The sequence below is a fragment of the Melozone crissalis genome, unplaced genomic scaffold (genome assembly GCF_028551555.1).
Source record: "Melozone crissalis strain CALT ecotype California unplaced genomic scaffold, PUWL_Pcris_2 ptg000006l_1, whole genome shotgun sequence".
NCBI lineage: Eukaryota > Metazoa > Chordata > Aves > Passeriformes > Passerellidae > Melozone > Melozone crissalis.
This window is the reverse complement of record NW_026535784.1, coordinates 10,452,922-10,471,769: the sequence shown is the minus strand read 5'-3', so window position 1 is coordinate 10,471,769 and position 18,848 is coordinate 10,452,922. Positions and strand designations below refer to the sequence as shown.

The 18,848-nt window shown below is 41.8% G+C and overlaps 1 protein-coding gene across 3 annotated transcripts in view; it reads right to left on the bottom strand.

Annotated features, from left to right (window-relative positions):
• Positions 1-11,870, bottom strand: part of SLC2A9 (solute carrier family 2 member 9) — a 78,519-nt gene extending 66,649 nt beyond the window's left edge. Inside the window, exons 1-4 of one of the 3 annotated variants that reach the window (XM_054295717.1) lie at positions 10,032-10,104; positions 8,885-8,889; positions 6,326-6,424; positions 1,393-1,553 (exon numbers count right to left, since the gene is read on the bottom strand). In XM_054295717.1, coding sequence (XP_054151692.1) covers positions 1,393-1,553; positions 6,326-6,424; positions 8,885-8,889; positions 10,032-10,104 — 338 coding nt within the window. Of the gene's footprint in view, positions 1-1,392; positions 1,554-6,325; positions 6,425-8,884; positions 8,890-10,026; positions 10,105-11,807 lie in introns of those variants that run through there. The other 2 variants (XM_054295715.1, XM_054295714.1) reach the window with 2 other exon arrangements.
• Between the last annotated feature and the right edge of the window lie 6,978 nt (positions 11,871-18,848).

Genomic DNA, 18,848 nt, shown 5'->3' with positions numbered 1-18,848 from the left:
AGCTGTTTTCATGGCATCATGGAGATAAACATAATAAACAGGGGCAGAGTCTGCAAGTGTAAAGATCTGCCCTGGAAACCTGACCAGCTCCAGTGGAAGTGTATCTACAGCAGAGATCAGCCACCATTTTAACTATTTTAACAATTTTATCAATTTTGACAAACCTGCACACAAAGCTGTTGTACTCTTCACTGAAAATTCTAGACTTCTGTGAACCCATTTTTACTTCACTTTGTTTTAATAAAGACTCAACTATTTACTGAGAATTAATCAGTCTGAGTCAGGCACAATTTCATATTTCTAACAAGTATGTTAAAACCAAATGCATGATTTGGCAGAAGAAATTGAAAACCTGAAAAAATAAATAATGTAACTATGGAAAATATTTAAAAATTGGAAATCAAGTGCTGAAGTGACAAAAAAAATCATGAAGAATGGGTAACAGCTAAGAATACTGACTTGCTGTAAGCATGAAATGAAGGAACCTGAAAATACACCCATTGAGATGAAATATGACATATGGACAGGTTGGGAGAATGAAAAATAGACCTAGGAAAGTACAATCTATTGGAAATAGTCAGAATGTGAAACAGGAAAGTAAGAACACTAAAGGTTTACACTTATATTTAAGCCTCAATGATGACGTTCGCCTGTGATTTAGCTGACTAAAAGATATCAAATAATATTGAATTTACAATTAAGAAAAATCCAAACGAGCAGTTATGATGAATGCGACAATGGTGAGGTTTTTTTCCCATGCTCTTCTAAATATAGATAAATTATAAATGACCTTTCAAATCCTATTTGAAAGACTGTATGACACAAAAATTTTACAGAAATACCTAGTTAGTACCTGCAGCAAAAATGCAAACACACACCAATACAAACATTCCTAAAATACTCATATTCTCTATGGTCAAGACTTGATAAAATACTGCATTGTGCAGAATGCCCTACCCCCTTCTTGGGGAAGGCCATACAGGAACTTCATCCGAGTCCAATTCTTCAAACTGTATTTTGAGTTGACACAAGGATTGAAAAAAGAGTAAATTTTTATTACCATATGACAGCAAATGCTGTTAAGAAGCAAATTAGATATGATGATAGCTTTGTTTGTTTACAGTAAGATATTTAGTAAACTCATGAAACAAGATGCTGCCAGTCTTTTCTGAAATAATTTGTATTTTATGTATTTTCCTTTGGCATATTTGACAAGTCACACTCCTTGAGATCTCAACCCACTGCCCGTTCAGAGCAAATGGCTTCTGCGACTCAAATGACGCACAGTAAGTTTTCAGAATTTAAAGTTTTGTTTTGTAATAAAAGTAAAACCTTCTAGAGAGGCTAAGTGAGAAACTACTTTAGAAAATGCAAGTTTTCCAAAACACTTACCTCCCAAAGAACTTGACAATTGGGGTTACAATAATGGCACCCACAAGGCCACCGATGGCAAAAATGGAAACAGTTATCGACCAGAGGAGTGTCAGCGTGCCTTCATCCACTGAGAAGCCATATCTCCTCTCCCAAGTTTCATTGTAAAACTTCTTGATAAACTGAAAGAAAATAAATAATAAAAATATGTGCAAAAATATATCACACTTGAGGAATACAACTGAGAGAAACAGAATTAAAAACCCAGAAAACCCGCAGTAGCTTTCTTGCAGGAATCACTTCTGCTCTTCTGTCTCTCTCCTCCAAAAAATGGGGCTTCATTTATAGATAGAACTGCAATAAAACTAGATGAGTCTGTCCAAGCATATATACATATAACTACAAGGCAGTACCAAACCTTGTATGGGGATGGGGAAAAATATCCACAGATAGCCAAGACTGCCCAGGACGAGATCACCCTTTAGCCTTTAACTTGCCAAAGTTTACACTCTTCCTCTGCTTTCCTCACAAGAGCACAACCACAGATTTTTGAAGGATGCCTTCTAACAACTTCCCTTCCCTGATGTTTAATTAGAATAAGTTTTTCATCTTTTTAAAAGGTAAAGATGTCATAGCTCCAGGACAGTGTTTTAACACAGTCTCTGTTTGCCTGCAGAGACATCTCCTATTTACTTTCTCTTTAGTCAAGCTTCCTTGTTTTTGCGCTGCTGCTGTTTCAAAACCAATGAAATGCCACCGTGGTGCCTGATGCTCTGGTGAGGAGGCAGTACCAAGAAGTTGCAGTCACTACAGCAGAAGGGCACAGCACACTTGGGAAAAGCTCTCAAGCTCTACAGTACCAAAAGTTTGATCTTGTATCTTTACTTACTTCTTCCCAGTTTCTTCTCAGCATAATATTCCACCACATTTTCCCTGTTCAAACTAGGAATTTCAAACTTTGCCTAAAGTCTGGCCTTGGACACATGAAATATTCTATTTGAGGGCTTTTAGCAAACTAAAATCATCACCTCTCCATCGACAAAATACCTAAGAAAGGTGAAGGTGGAATATACAATTTCTTGTCTTCCATCCATCAAATTTCTATTAAACTCTTTTTACCCTGAATTAAAAGGAGAACAAGGTTATTTCTCCCATCCCATCTTGAATGTTTCCAAACAGACAGGGGAAAAAACATTTAAAACTAATCTTAAAAATAAAAAAGGCAAGTCATTTTGGTGCTTGAATCATTTAGAAGTTTCAGAGTAAGATTCCAAATGAATCTGCCATTAAATCAAGTAGTAACATCTTAGTTCTTTAACACCAATATTCAGATTATATTTTGATTCAGACATCTTCTTGTCTATTTGAAATCAATTTCTGATAGTAATGATTACTGAGAGAAAACACTTTTAGAACACTAATAGCATTTCTTGTTAATGATAATGGCTAAAAATAGTATGCAAATTACTGTCCCCTTGTGTTATGACTAATTTTCTCAGCATAGCTTAGTTATTTACAAGGAGACATCAAATAACTGCAAATATTCAAGAAAAGAAAGTACAAACTAAAACACTCACTAGTGACAGATAGATGGATGCTCTGACATGTACTAACACCTCTCTCTGGACTCCCATTGCCAAAAAATAGGAAGCTAATAAAACATAGAACTTTTCAGAAGATGCACATGAAAAAAAACAAACTTGGTAGAACAAATCCACTGGATTCAAATCCATTAAATTCTGTGTAAAACTCTCTTGGGAATTTTTGATCAGGTCTCTCAATAACACTAAAAGCATAAACTTGTATACAGAAATTCTAGCCTGTAAACAAAGCCTACAAAAAATGGTGGCTGATAGATATCAGTATCTTATTTTCTCAACTGCCTCACTTCATTATGATAGTAGTGCTGGGACGAGAAAGAGAAGAGGAATATAAGGAATATATAAATTTTTATATATATGAATTTAATGGATATATTTTAAAATCAAGAGAAATATTTTCCTTGTCTTACCCCTAGTTACAGAGGTCACTCACACACAGTGACAACTACAGAACCAGCTGTCACAGCAGGCTGTGTGTTTGTGCCATAGGAACTCAGAGCTGCAGCCTCCTGCAGGAAGAGGGCAAGGGCTGCAGAGCAGAAAGTAGCAGGGACTTGGCTTCCCTCACAGAGCACAAAGCACATCATTGTTCCACAGGCATTGCCACAATCAGTCCATGAAATGAACTGGAGAAATCCAGCTCAGAAAAAGACAGCTTCATCTTGTATTCAATTAAATCTTTTGTCTTCCTGTTGCCAAATAGCTCCCATATGTTTTTAATAAATTCTGGTGACTCTTTGAACAAGCCCATGGAAACTCGTAATTCTGGGTTTCTCAGGGAATCATACCTGTGATGGGCCATGCTCTTTCCCACAGAACCACAGGGAACTGAGTGGGAAGCAATCTCAGCTCTGAACAGAGTCTGTGCAGCTTATTTCCCCCTTGTAACAATCAGGAAGTCAGACTAACTCTGCCTCATGAGATGACCTGAAAAAAAGCCCACCAGTGAGAACTGTAGGAGAATTCCCCTGTGGTTTGATGAGCTGACACAACTTGTGGCACTGAAAGGAAGTGGACACAAGAATTTACATATGGTTCTTCAACAATTCAGTCTTAAATTTACTCCCTTCACTCCATCAGCTCCTGCTGACATGCTCAGTTCTAGGATCCTGGAAACATTCTGTGTTTAAGTCAACTGTCATAATCAAGCCTTTTTTCACTACTTCTCAAAGGATTATACAGTCCTCCTCTAAGGCTGTAGGACTTCAGCATCAAGAGGAATTGTACTGAGGTAAACAGGGACAGACGACACCCAGTATCCTATAGAAATTATTCTTCCTACCAAGTTTATAAAAGAAACACAGCTTACAACTTGTAGGGGTTGCTGCATTCCCAGAATAATCTCTTACAAGGCTGCTTTTACCTACAGCTACAAGATGCTCAGCTTTGGTGTTTCTGTCATCTCACATCATTCCCAAGGGGTCACCTTGCAGCAGTCTGATTGAGTCACATACAGGAGAAAACAGATGGGGCAAGAAGCACAGCTCTGATGTGGCTCACTGCTGCCCACCATGGCCATGACCTCAGCCTTTGCTCTCCCTTCAACCTGGTCACTGCAGCTGCAGGGACAGGGACAGGAAAGGGGTCTGCTGTAGGCAAATGGATGGCACACATCAATCCTGGAGAGAGGGCCACAGGACAGGGTGGTATTTTCTTCTTGAACTACACATCTTCCTTGTCAGTAGGACTGCTCCTTAGCCCTAGCTAATGTATGGCTTAACACGTATAAGAGAGTTATGAAGTTCTCAATCAAACACTGAACACCAAGGGAGACTTCATGCATACCTGTAATGGTTTGACCAAAGCCATCAGCATAGTGCCCAGTTCCAGCACAAAAGCCACACTAAATATTGCAAACAGAACCAGACAATCCTGGAAGTGTTATTAAGTACAAAACCTGGAATTTAGCATTTTTCACAGGGCTGCATCTTCAACCTCCCTGCCCACACCACTGTAATCTATCACATGATTCAACGAGAACTTTCTGAGTGCTGCCAAGGAGCACATCCCATCATCCTTTCTTACCCTTACTCCTGCAGAAAGTGACAGAAAGTTCTGACTACCAGGACAGTCCATTTTTTAAATGGTACTTAAAAGTTTAGAAATTGGCTCATTGTTGCAGCACTGTTGACAGCCCCAAGGCAGTGCAGGAAGGATTTTTCCATCAGGACAATCAATACCATGGCTCACAGAATTACAGCTTCTTGCTGATTTTTTCTAAGCTGTTTTTATCCTCTGATGGCTGCAAGGTAAAGTGATGACTGGACATGTCATGCTAACATCCAGTTTATCCAGCCTTGAATAACTAGGATGTAAAAGGAGCTTGAAGAAAACTCCCAGAAGTTATTAAGCAAGCAATTAAAGATTTCTATAGGCTGAGTGTCTTCCTGCTCCTTTGGGTCAACAGTTTACCAAGTAAAATCCACATATAGAACATAAATTTTAAAAAATGCTTCTTTTGTTATTTGCATAAATATTGCATCCAGCTTTAACATGAAAAACCTGCTTAGGTATAAATCTAGCAACATATTTTAATAGGAGATTTTCATAAAAGAAGGAGGTTAGCTTTGGAAGTGAGCTATTTTGGAAAGGAACCAAATATTGGGCACAGTTTATTTCCAATATTTACAAGTTACTTCTCAAAATAGTGTTGCTTGCAACTCCCCTGAATTGCTTCCTGCTGTGCTTGACTGAATTGAGGGTCTCTAGACAGCCAGTGTAAAAACAAAATGTTCAGATTTCCATTTGTAATAACTGATATTTTAATGAAATCCCACAAATTTTGTATACTGATTTCACAGTGCTCTATTCATCAAATCTATCCCACATGTTGCAGCCAGTAGTTGAAGAAGTTTAGAATTCAGAACCAAACAAGACATCACCACAGAACAGGGGGCCCATCATTTAAGAGGAAACCAGAGGCATTATTTACAGCATCAGTGCTGTGGGAATGAAATGTTGTGCAACCCTCTAGAATAGGATGACGTGAACAGAAGTTGCTGAACATGTGCACGCAGCCACCGAATACTCACCAGTCCGATATTAAAAATGCTTTATCACATAAAAGTGTGCAAGAAGAGTCATGATTAGCCTGGACCTGGGAGAATGAGAAGCAAACCATGTGCACCCATTCACCTCAACAGCAGCACTTAGCTCTCTGACACTTACTGAATTTATGTGAAAACCTCACGGGAAGCAGAAAGAAGGTTTTGGGCAAACAATGTTGCTATACAAGATTTAATCCCCTTCCACTATGTAATCAGGGGTACTTTAAAGGCAGGATGCTGAGGAGACAATAGTTGGACAAGGCTGCCCTCTACTGATGTTAAATTCCACTTTAGTCAGTCACTTACCCCTGCGGGAGCGTTCACCACCGACAGATTGTAGCCGTAAAGAAAAGACGACCCAAAAGCACCAGTTAAGGAGGCTACAACAAGACTCCCAGACCAATTCTGCAAAACAAAGAAAAGACGCAGTCATTGCCAATACACTCAGAATTAACATACCTCAGGTTTTAAACACCCTTTAGCTATCTTGTATAGCTCCTGCAGGCAGATGTCCTTGCTGCAGAATAATAGCCTGAAACACTTCCCCCTGCTCATTCTGAGAAACATTACATTTGAAGTGACAGCATGTCACTTAACATCTATGGAGGCATAAGTGAACATTTGAACTTCTTTCAACCTCACAGAGTTCTGCTGCAAGTGTTGTAGCAGCTCCCACATCAAAAAGTAGAATGCTGGGGAAGCATAATCTCAGCAAAGGAAACTGTTGACAGTATATCACTAACACAGTGAAGTGAGGTATAGCATATATGTGATACAACAGGTCTGTGGGTAGGTCTGACTTGGCTGAAAATCTATGAGATGGTGTGCACACCACATCCCCCCCACCAAAAGGATTAATGAAATTGTGACCAAAAACATTAAAATGATGCCTACAAACTTGCATACTTGCACTGTATGCAAGTTTCCAACAGTAACTGGTTGCCACACCACTTGTCACACACTCTCCAGTGCCCTTTTCCCAGTGGCACACCGTACTTCTCCCTCCTCAGGGCTCCTCCCCTCATCCTCTTCATACTCTTTTCAGCCCAAATCTGCACTTTCTGCTTCCACATCAGCTGTTGAATAAAAGGCAGAACTGCTTTGATTTGAGAGATTTTGCATGTGCATTCCTTTCCAACTTCCCCAGTGTTACTTTCTGCCATTCACTTCTCCTGCTGGATGACAGAATGTGGCAGAAGAGACCATTCCCAGCCATTCCCAAGAGACATTGGAGTTAGTGTTTGGGTGGCTGGTCAATTGCAAATATCATTGTGTAGATAATGAAAGACAGCTCTGAATGTGCTAAAATGAATGTATTTTTAATGTGTTTTCAATTTTAAAAACCAGCTATGATAAGAATATAGAATTTCAGGAACAGTTCACTGCAATTTATGCCCAGCTTCCTCATTCACTGAAGCCCCAATCCTTTCAAAAGGAGGAAGACCTGTTTAAGCATGCCTAAGGAACTCAGCTTCAGTTCTAGCACTGACCACACCACAGCAGGTTAATGAGTGAATATGTTCTGTCAGCTGCACAAAGCTGTGTGGTCACTTTGGGAAAAGCAGGTCCTGAGCATGAAGGAGGGTTGTGTAGCTGGCACATGGCATGGCTGCAGTGACAGCGACTGGAACGAGCTCCACCAGCCCTGTGGGCACAGCAGGGCAGGTGGACAGGCCGTAGCTATGGGCATGTGCCAGAGCTCCTGTGCCCCACTGTTGTCACCGGCTCTGTCACCTGTGGAGATGGGATGAGACACCCGGGTGCCAGGGTGGGGAGCACAGTGTACAGCCCAGCACTTGTGGGTCTGCCACGCTCGGAGCTGCCAGCTCTGAGTGTTCAAAATGAACCCTGCAGGACACCTGGGTGCTTTTCACTTCATCCACATGGTGTGGGAACCTTTTAAGAGATTACACAGTTCATTAACCAGCCTGCTTTTGGTCAGGTCAGGAGGAAGTGTGCAGGGGGCCAAAAGCCTTGTGTACGAAATATATCCCGTTGAGATCATTACATAAGCCAAACAAAATTTATTGTTATTAGCCAGCTTCTTAAAATGAGTCTGCCACACACACACACAGAGTTTGCACCATTACTTTGTCAACAAAATGCAGAAACTTGACATAAGGCTTTATTTAACTTCTGATGATAACATCTCATATTGGGTGCTTATTATTTCTCTGCTATGCACAAACATTCCTGCACTTAGAAGGAATTGCTACTACTCTGAATGAATGCTGGGGAAAATATTTCTGGTGGTCTACCAGGCTGCTCCCAAAGGGTTCACAAGCAGTAAGTGTGAGTTCCCAAGTGTTATGCAGTAATCTCAATGCAATATTTCTAAAGGGCTCTACTTCAACAACATTAGACACATCAGAAAATCCTGCAATCAAAATTATTTGGAACATATAGCCAAATGGTTATTAAAAACATCAATGAATGCATAAAAATTTCAGTACAGGCAAAATTATATGCACGTGAGGCTAAGTGGAAGATACTGCAGGGCAAATCACAGAGGTGCACAGAAAATTTCACACTGTGATAGCTGGGTTTAGAAACTTATTCAATACTGGAGTTTTTAAGTATATAGCAGCTGCAGAAAACTTCAGGCTCACTCAATTCAGAGGTTTTGGAACGTGGAACATGAACTTCAACTTCTCCATGGCCTGTCTCCTCATTTACTATTTTAAATATTTGCTCAGGTTTCAGCAACACCAGATAAAGACAAAAGCACAATGAAGCAAGAATGCAAAAAAAAAAAACCAAAAATCAAACTGTTGCTCAAAAAAAATTTACCCTGTGGCAACATTAGTAGAAGATAAGCACAACCCCAGTGTCTTCTAAATGGCCAGGAAGCAAGAAGGCAGCCACGCCTCCTTCTCAGGTGTTCCTTGGCTTCACGGCCGGGTGTGTGTGAGCTCATGCGTCCCTGCTGTCGGCCCAGGGTAGGGACGTGTCACCGTCACCACAGCAATGAGAGTTCAGTCAGGAAAGCTGCATGTCAGCTCACAGCAAACACCTGCAGGTACCCGAGGATTGCTTACTTGTGAAAGCCCACGTTTTTGGTCTAATCACAGATCCCAGGGCACTGTGCTCTACAGATGTTTTTCTCAACTCCAGCCCTTATTCAGTATGCAGTGAAATATTTGTGCTGGCTACCATGAGTCTCAATTTGCCTTTTTTTTTTTTTTTCCATTTACTGCATGACGATTCGCACCTCATTTTTCAAAACACCGTTTAGAGTGTTGTACTTTGGCTAGTTATAGCCCCCTCCTCAGACTTAAATTAAGCACAATCGTTAGCGGCAAACATCGCATGCGTGCATAAGGAGGTTTAATATTTTTAAATAGCTATTGCTGATTGACACGGGAAGGCTGGACTCTGGAGCACCATACCGGGGAGCCGCAGCTCCGGCTGGGCCAGGCGCTCCCGGCAGGTGCCCGCGGTCCCGGCGCCCTCCGCCAGCTCTGCCCTCGGGGCTGCGGGCGATCAATGGAAACCTCCGTCCCTCTCTCCGCCTCTGCCCTCGCCCTGAGAGCTTTGCAATAGGATGGTCCTGGGGAGCAGCGAGGGAGCAGCAGCGGCGCCCTCGCCTCGCTCAGCGCTGGCCGGCCGGCGCTTCACCCGCGGCAGTGGCGGCGACGCCCCCGGCCCCGCGCTGACCCCGCGCATCCTCCGCGTCCCGGCTCGGGGGCTGCGGTGCTATTAGCTCTGCCCAACACCGGCCTGGCTCCTCTGCACCGGCACCAGCAACTTCCCGAGCGGGGACGGGCTGTGCAACCTGTGAGCTGTGCCCGGCTCTCGGGGAAGCCCCGGGCTGTTACTCCGGCTCCCGCAGCTTCCGCGCACCACCCTCCCCACCACGCCTGAGAGGATGGGAATCACTCCCTCTCCCGTTAATCCTCCCCGAGGCGTGGGCATCGCAGGCCGAGCTTCCCCGCCCGCAGCGCCGGGCTCGCTCCCGCTCCGCGGTAAGGGCTGCGGGCATTCCCGCACCGCGGAAAGCGCCCCGCACTACTTACACCGCGGCCGCCGCCCCCCGCTCCGCGCTTCACCAGCGTGTGCGCCTCGGGCTCCGCCGCTCCGTCCATGGCTCCGTCCGCGCCGCCGCCGCACGGGCGCAACGGCCGCGCATCTCCGGGGGCAGCGGGGGCGCGGCCGCGGGGGGCGGCGGCGGCGGCGGGGGGGCCGCGCCGGGAGCTCGGGGGCGTCCGGGGCCCTGCGGCCCTGCCCCGGTCCCTGCCCCTACCTCGGTCCCTGCCCCTATCCCTGTCCCTGCCCCCTTCTCTGCCCCTGTTCCTGTCCCTGCCCCTATCTCTGCCCCTGTCCCTGTCCCTGCCCCTGCCCCTGTCCCTGCCCCTGCCCCTGTCCCTGTCCCTGCCCCTGTCCCTGCCCCTACCCCCTTCTCTGCCCCTGTTCCTGTCCCTGCCCCTATCCCTATCCCAGCCCCTGTCCCTGCCCCTGTCCCGCTCCCTGTCCCTATCCCTGTCCCTGCCCCTGTCCCAATCCCTGCTCCGGCCGCGGGAGGAGGCGGCTCTCGGGAGGGAACAGAGCCGGTGCCCGGGGCTGCGGGCAGGACCCGAGCGATGGGGAGGGAGCACGGGCTCGCTGCTGTTCGTGCTCGCACATAACTCAGGGGAATGTGCCCGCCCGCCGCCGTGCCCGGGGCTGTCCCTCCGCGGGGACTGAGCCAGCAGAGCACGTAGGGCAGGGCAATGTCGCCACTCGTGTCCATCGCGGCCCCAAGTGGCAGTGGGACTGGGGAACCACGGCTTGCAGGGATCTCTGCCGCGGTCCCGACTGGAGATCCGGGCAGCCTTGCGGTGAGCCGGACTCTAGACTAAGGTGAGAAAGACTTCCCGTGTTGCCGAGGGTAGAAAGTGAAGGTACCACAAGACTTGTAGGCAATTAAGATGTTGAGGATGTTTCCACAGCCTTAGGAGGTTTAGATCTGACACGCCACACTACTGCTGTGTTAAGGATGGGGACTAGGCATGCCACCTGAGGAAGATAAAAGCTTTCAGCTATTATATTTGAAGGTACCTACTTGCAAACACGGAATTTTGAACTGCTAAGAGTCAAATGCCACCTTCTAGTTGGCAATGATGTGCATCTGGGAATTGTCCCCAAGTGACTGTAGCTGATACTGGTGTAAATCTGAGCTGTTTTCACTTCTGATATGTACATACCTCAGAACTATCTCAGAGCTCTCAGAGACATAGTAAGTAATTCCACTAAGCAATGCAGGCTGGGAAACAGTTTATGATGCAGAAATTTCAAGATGTCATTGGCTCAGATCAAGATGACTGGTGTTTGAATAGAAAGCCAGAGGATACTCATGAGTGTGTACAATTATTATACATGTTGATAGAAGATCTGGACAATATTTATCCTCCCTTTGAATTGTTGTAAGAGTCAAAAAAATAAGTCAAGTTAGAGAATCAAGTCCCTGGAATATATAGAGTGCATTTGAGATGAATCAGACACCTGTGTTTTGTTTTGTTTCATGTTAAATAGGTGCAAGTAGTTCATTTCATACTCAAATACAAATACCATGACTACATGTGATTAATATGTACATAATTTCTCACCTTAACATGCTCACAATTTTTGACCCTTTCCAATCACTGTTGGTTAGTTACAGAAACTAAACATATGCTACTCAAAAAAAGAGTAAGTATTCATATAGGTTCCAAACAATTATTTTATAATAATTATTTTATAATTATTTTCCACCTCCAGTCTCCAAATAGCAAACAAATGCCTTGAAAGAAGATTTGATTAATTCACTCACCACTTTTTTCTTTACTGCATCATTTTCTTTCATCATGCCGTTGCTTTGCTGTTTGTTCTCCATTCTGTTACCTTGTGAAATAATAGCTGAGGAAGAAAAGAAGGAAAGTTGTGCTACTGTTCAGGAGGGAAAAAGATGCAGGCTCTTTAGTAGATTTGCTGTCACTGTTAGAGTAGGAACTTCAGACCCACAGCAACTACAAAAGAAGTTTAGTCAGTCAGGTGGAACTACATTACTATGGCTGGGCTCCAGCCAGGGCACTTGGATTAATTGTTGGTGTGATTCTAAAGATTATTAGACCTATACTAGCTAGGTCATTGCACATTTGCAAATTTGGAAGAGTCGATTTATTTACTCTTCTATCAAGCAAATTCTTGCCTGTACGTCACCATATGTACTTAAATAATGTTAAAGGGCATTTTAATCTTAATTTATGAAGATACTAAACTGGTTTCAGAGACAATCTGATATTTACATGGTGCTTCATTGTATGATCTTGGGCAGTCTGCCAGTTTGTTCAGTTAATTTGGAACAAGGATTACTGTGTTATTCCGCTTCAACCTCTTGAGATGATAGTGCATTTCAAGACTTTTGCTTACGTGGCCATTGAGGTAATGATAGAGCCAGTCCTGAATAAAAATTTTCTTCTGGACAGGAGTCTACAAGGCAGTGAGCCATGAGACATGGGGAGTAACAGGCAGTTTGGTGAAGCAGTTTGGTTGTTGAGGCCATCACATTTACAAGAGGGTTTTAGGATGGAATCACTTCTATGAGACATTGACATTACTGAGGCCATTATATCAGATTGCTCCAAGCAACCAATCTGAGCTTCTAAGTGAGAGAAACCAGAGAGGTAACATCATCCTAGAAGCACTAAAGCCAGAAAAGTTTCCTTCTTCCCTCTCTACTTACCAGTGCAGTCAATACTAACAACCTGCAAACAACTTCCTTTCCCTCTGCTTCAAGGGGCCTAAGTCAATTCCCACTAAATTGTTCTTCAAAAAGGACTTTCATGAAAATGTATTTAACTTTATAGGAGAGAGCCCTAGTCTCATCAAACAGTTCTCCTGTCCCATGCCACTTTTAACAAGTATATGAAAAATAATGTCATGACCTGTTCACTGAAGCTTCCTCATCCCATACAGATTCCATGTATGTGGATAATTTAGATAATTAAATTAATGAAGGTTCTGACAGAGCACAAACAAAGCATCATCAAACTGGAATTTAAGAGCTGACAAGATAAAGAATATATGGGTCATACCACTGAAACAGAAACAACAAAGTCAGAAACAATCTGCTAAACATCTTAGGAGGCATAACCTCACAGCTAAGTCACTAGCAGGAAAATTTGTGTCTGCCTTCCCTCACTCAACTTATTTTTATGTGGCTGAATTTTTTTCAGAACACCTTTAAAACATTTTAAGATATGTCTGGAAAGTTTAATTGCTAGCAATGCACCATCAGTCTAAGTGTTAAGATTGAGCTATCCTTCCTATATTTCAGGTAACCCTCTTTTACTTTTTTAAGATATCAACTTGACTGTAGCAAAAGCAACATTACCATATCCAGAACGGACATTCTAGTTGATGCAAAAAATAAGAAATCTGGACTGGAGATGGAGTAGAAATCACCGAAATCCTGTATGGCTTTGTCAATGATATTTTTTGCATCTTATTGACTCCTGCGCAGGGAAGGGAGACACGATTACAGCAAGCAGAAACCTGATCTTCAGATTGCAGAGTGAGACAAAATCTAAGGAAGTGATGATCCTCATAGGGTAATGAAAAGTTCATATTTGCTCTGGTGCTGCTGTTTGTCACTCACTGAAAAATTTTAGTAGATAATGTAGAAAAGTAGTCCTTCCCTCTGAAGTTCATATTGCTAGTACCAGGTAAAGTTTCTAAGGTTGTTGATCCAAAGATATTAATTCAATATTTTTTCTTTGACACACCAGATTAGATTTTTCTGTTCCATAGCTTGTACAGTTAGTCAGGAGGTGACTCACAAATCAGAAAAGGCTCATCTATGTCAGGCCCAGGGCATCTTCAATTTCAGCTACAGTTTACTTATCTATTTATCCAACAGTTTATTTGGTGATGTATGGGTTGAGTTCACTGGTAGGACATGGAATCCAGCTGAGGCCTATGAATTGTTAGCTTTGGCAAGGAATGCTCAGCAGTTGACAAAAAAGGAACATTATGACTGGCGCAGCAAACTGACTTGGGAGAGGTATGAATAAACCAACTGTAATCCAGGTTTAATTCTGAACTTCTATTGAACATTCAACTTTCACTTACTGACTGCAAGTCAGGAAAAATAAAAGCTCTTGGAAAGCTGTTCAGAAACAGCAAATATGCAAAGGGAGCAGTTCAGATGAACTAAGATTCTCACCAGCCATATTTGCTAAGTTAGATGATGAAATCACCAAGGAGATGACCACCTCAGAAAAGCTGAGTTAAAGGACACAGATGTTAAAAAAACCCAACAAGACCAAGCCAGAAATGTATAAAATGTGGACTGGATCAATTATTGTTGTCTGGTCTGAACACAAGGCTCAGTAGCCATTGAGGGCCCATTTGCCATCTTCATCAGATGAGCTTGGACTAACACCAAGGCCCTGGTCACCCCACCCAATGCAAAACACAAACAAGCTTCAGGCACTTTATCTGTGATATAAAAGACTCTCCTGTCACAAATTCCTTGTGCTGGGCATGCAGAGCTTCCCTGTCTGTCTCTCACAAGTACAAAATTATACCATCTCCATGGAAAAATAATGTCTGTGTCAACATTGCACTACTATGGACAGGAGAACTGTGGAAGAGCAGCCTTGAGCTGACAAAACTCACTTATAATTATAAAGTGTTGTGGCCTCTTAGGGATGGAAAGGGCTTTATACCCCTCAGGACACATCTCTCTCAACTGTAGCACAGAATTGTTTCCTTTCTTTTAAAAGCAGGAAGAAGAAGCACCAAGAGAGACAGCACCACAATAAGGTGTGAATGGCAAAGCTTTGGAAAACACTGGTGTAAAAACAACCCAAATAGGCTCAGCAAGTCTTATTGTCCATGATAGATTGACATCTAATAATTTTTGCCTTTGGGAGGCAAAATTGCCCAACTTAATTACTTTGGTTTGCTATGGTTAGTACTGGAAATAAGACCATGTTTTAAAATATCTTTTTTTTTTTTTTCTTTTTTTTTTTTTGATTCAGCTCTAAAACTCTGGCAAAAGGGCATGGAGGAGAAAAGTTTTGCATCTCACTCTTATTCCATAGCTTGTGTGCTGCTATCTTTTTTCTACTCAGCCAGAGCAGAAGTTTTCTGTTGTTGACTGCTTGTGCTTTTCAAAAATGGAGCTGTTCTTGCAGTGTAAGACATGCAAGCACAGGACTTGCCTGTGCTTCAAGACAGACACCTCTGCCCCTAGTTTGTGGTGTGTGCTACAATGAATGTGCTCCTCTCCCTGGTACTATAAAGCACACATACACACCCACACAGAAGAAATCCACCATTGATTAATTAAGAGATTGATTAATTACAGCATCCAATGTGAAGAACACATTTTGAATGTCTGTGTCCCCAAAGCAGTAACAGTTTATGTATTAGATTCTGGTAAGTGACACAACTATCTGGTTATGTAAATAGGTACAATTGAACTCCATTGAAAAATGAAGGCATTATTTTCTTCTCAAGCAGTTTTGTTAATCTAGATCTATTCTGAGACTGTACAAGTCAATATTTCCTATAGTGTTTTTGAAAAATATCTAGGAGTCCCATTATTAAAGTACCATTGATGGAATCAGATGGGGTATGACTTTAATTAGACACAGAGCATTCCTATGCTACTGAACTATTTAGCAAAAGTTATTCTCAAATGCTGTAGACAACCCATCCCAGAAGTACATGTCTCATAAGTAATTGGTTATCTGAGTGGGAAAAAACCACATATGTCCTTTTTTCCTGTACCTGTAGTATCTATCCTCAAGTGCCTTGCAAAATGATGAATTATTATATTTGTATTTCAATATTTCGTACAAGTCATAATCTGATCTCTTATACTGAGAAGTGGAAAGACTGAGTTTCTATCTCAAAGTGAAATGTTCTGTTGTGTTTTTTTTGTAGGGTTTTAGTTGGATTTTCTTCTAAAAAATTGTGATGAAAATTAAGGCTATTTTCCATAGAAATGTGTTACACTAGGAGAGGAAGACAGATTTCAGAGTTAATGACTAGTTACATAGAAGCTGAGACCTTGGCTAGCACAGGAAATTATTTGTTTATGAACTTCAAAACATTGGTTTATACCAAGATAAATCTATTCTTCCCTCCCCAAGTCAACCCCTTGAGAACATTGTCAGATTTGCTGCAAAGTGTCAAGTCCAACTTTTAGATGCTACTCACCCCTTATCTGAAGTATTCTTCTCTTCCAGTGAAGTTCAGTGCAGCTCAGAAGCAGCCCTCCTCAGAACTGCTGCTGCTGACTTCTTCTCTTAAATAGGGACAACGAAGTCATTGAGTTAAATGTAAAGCCAGATTTAACTCTTTTATACCATTTCAGAAGTAATAAATAATTAACAGTAAAAACAAAGCATAGCATGATGTTTCAGCTGGAATTCATGCAATGTCTCTTTTTTGCCCAATGGAAAACAAACTGCCTTGTATGGCTGTGACACCCTACAAGAGGTCTTTGTTTCAGATACCACAAACGTGAAAAAGCCTTGCTTCCCGAATTTGAACCATTAGATATTTGAAATGCATGTGCCTAAGGCTAGGACCTGCATTCTTATACTTTTACCTGATTACAAGTGACTACACTGAGGAACACCCACAGCATTCCACGTGCTATAAATAGATTTTAACAGTGGCCAGGAGCTCAGCATGAGACCTGGTGTGTGGTACTTGTGAGGATTCACCCCTTTGCAAGATGATAGGAGGTTGGAACAATACAGTACAGAACATACTGTACACCAATAAACCTCTCAGTAGTTAATAAAAAAGATTTACCTTGTCTATTGTTCTGGCTTTGTGCCATAGAGAGGTGTTCCATATCAGCACTAGTTTAAAAACCGAACAAAATATGGATCAGGACAAGGGTATAGCAGTTGTGCTTTGTTATAAATTCCTTACATCCCAAAGCTAAGAGAGATAAGAACACTCCATTGTAAAAAGGTGCTATCTGCCTTGCCTTTTCCCTGATCCTACACATATTGCTCTCTTAGAAAATTCAAGGTATGTTAAATCAGTCTCATCAGCATTTTTCTAAGGACCTGATAGGTAATTTAGTTGGATTATTCCTAAATTTGCAGATGTTAAGGTATCCAAGATATGTTAGGTAGAGAAGCAGCTGTACAGAGGTGAGTTGGCTGAGACTGTAAACTCTGGCTGGGATTTGAAGTAACCTTGTTCGTTTGGGGAACGTGGGATTATTGAGCATGTGGTACTTGGTTTGTATTTCAAGTTGTGATTGTTCTGGCAGCTCCTACGGATCACCTGTTACCCTGTTACATAAACCTTGCTGAGGTTCTCAAAAGATATTAGCATCAGTTTTTCTTCAGCTTAACATAGGCATCCTTCTCCCATTGCAAGATGCTAATCAAAGAAAACACCACTTCTGAGCAACAGGAAAGTAGTTCTACTTCAGATCCCCTAGCATATTTTATGTAAAACTGTCTTTAGACTTGGAATCCAATGTCTTACAATTAACAGGAAATACAGTCTTGTACTTTAGCTCTATGTAACATGGTGGCTAAAAGAAAGTAGGAGATTCATTCTCTAGAGGGAGAATGAGGGAGCAGACAGGTGAGTTTCAAACAAATCTTATATCTCAGCTACCAGTGAGAGATGATGCCTTCCAGACTGATACACTTCTAATTTTCACTTCAAATAATCTACATTTGAACTGAAACTTTTACAACTTTAAAATTAATCCAAGGTGACTTGGTTATGAAAACTAAAACCAAGATGCTCTACTTACTAGTAGCATCTGTCACTACTGGAAAAGGCTTGTTGCTCTGTATGTCCCATGATTGGCATAAGGACAGGAAAATAAACAAGAAGGGATATAAAGGTGGTGCTGCTACATTATAAAACAAGTTTCACATAGTTATGTATGCTTTGGACACACATGCATGTTCAAAGAGCATTAATTCAATGATCATTGAAGCTCATTTTGTGATAAAACTAATCCTTTCAAACTTAGCAAACTACATCTTTGATCCAAGTTTTCCCAAACTGTAGATTCAGGTTTTTTAGTTTGTCCTGTTTCATCTTGATCAAGAATACAAAGAAACCATCTCAAGGGCAACTTACACAGACATAACCAAGAAATAGCACAACCAAAACATGAACTTCTATGTTGGAAGTCATACAAGAAAGAAATCACAAACAAAATAGAAAAATTAGAATATTACAAGCAAGCCCATGTTAAAAGCTTACAAATTGGTTATTCAAACAGAAGGCTGTGAAATTTTGCTGTTTGCAATGGTTTTTTTCATTGTTAGGAAGTTGGAAACGCAAATACTAGAGAAAATGTGATAACCAGAGGGTGTACAGTGTCTATAACTACGGGTGTGAATGCTCATTCACACATAAAGATGGATAGGTCCCTTTGGAAATGCAGGCTCAGACTGATGCTAAGATTTTAGGTCTACAAAAATGTTCTGATCTAGAAAAGGAGTAGCATACAGTCTAGTTTTAAGCTAATTCCATAAGAAAATTAACCATATCCATAAATACGTTTCTAGTGAAAGAGAGAATATATAGCTTCTCACTTAATCAAACCACCAAAAGTGGAATTTGGTGTCTTTTTATGGCTGCATGTCATTGATGAAATGCACTGCTTCCTGCACTGCTAAAAGCACAGTTTTGAGAGAAAAGCCAGGAAGGACACTGACCATTTTTATTTAGAAGTTCTTTTATCTTAAAAATCTCAAAGTTCCAAATCCTTGTGCTTCTGTACAAGGAAATCAAACAGATCTGGGGGGAACAGAACAAGAATACTGAATCTTTTAAAATAGTTTTTGTTGATTTTATATGACAGTTC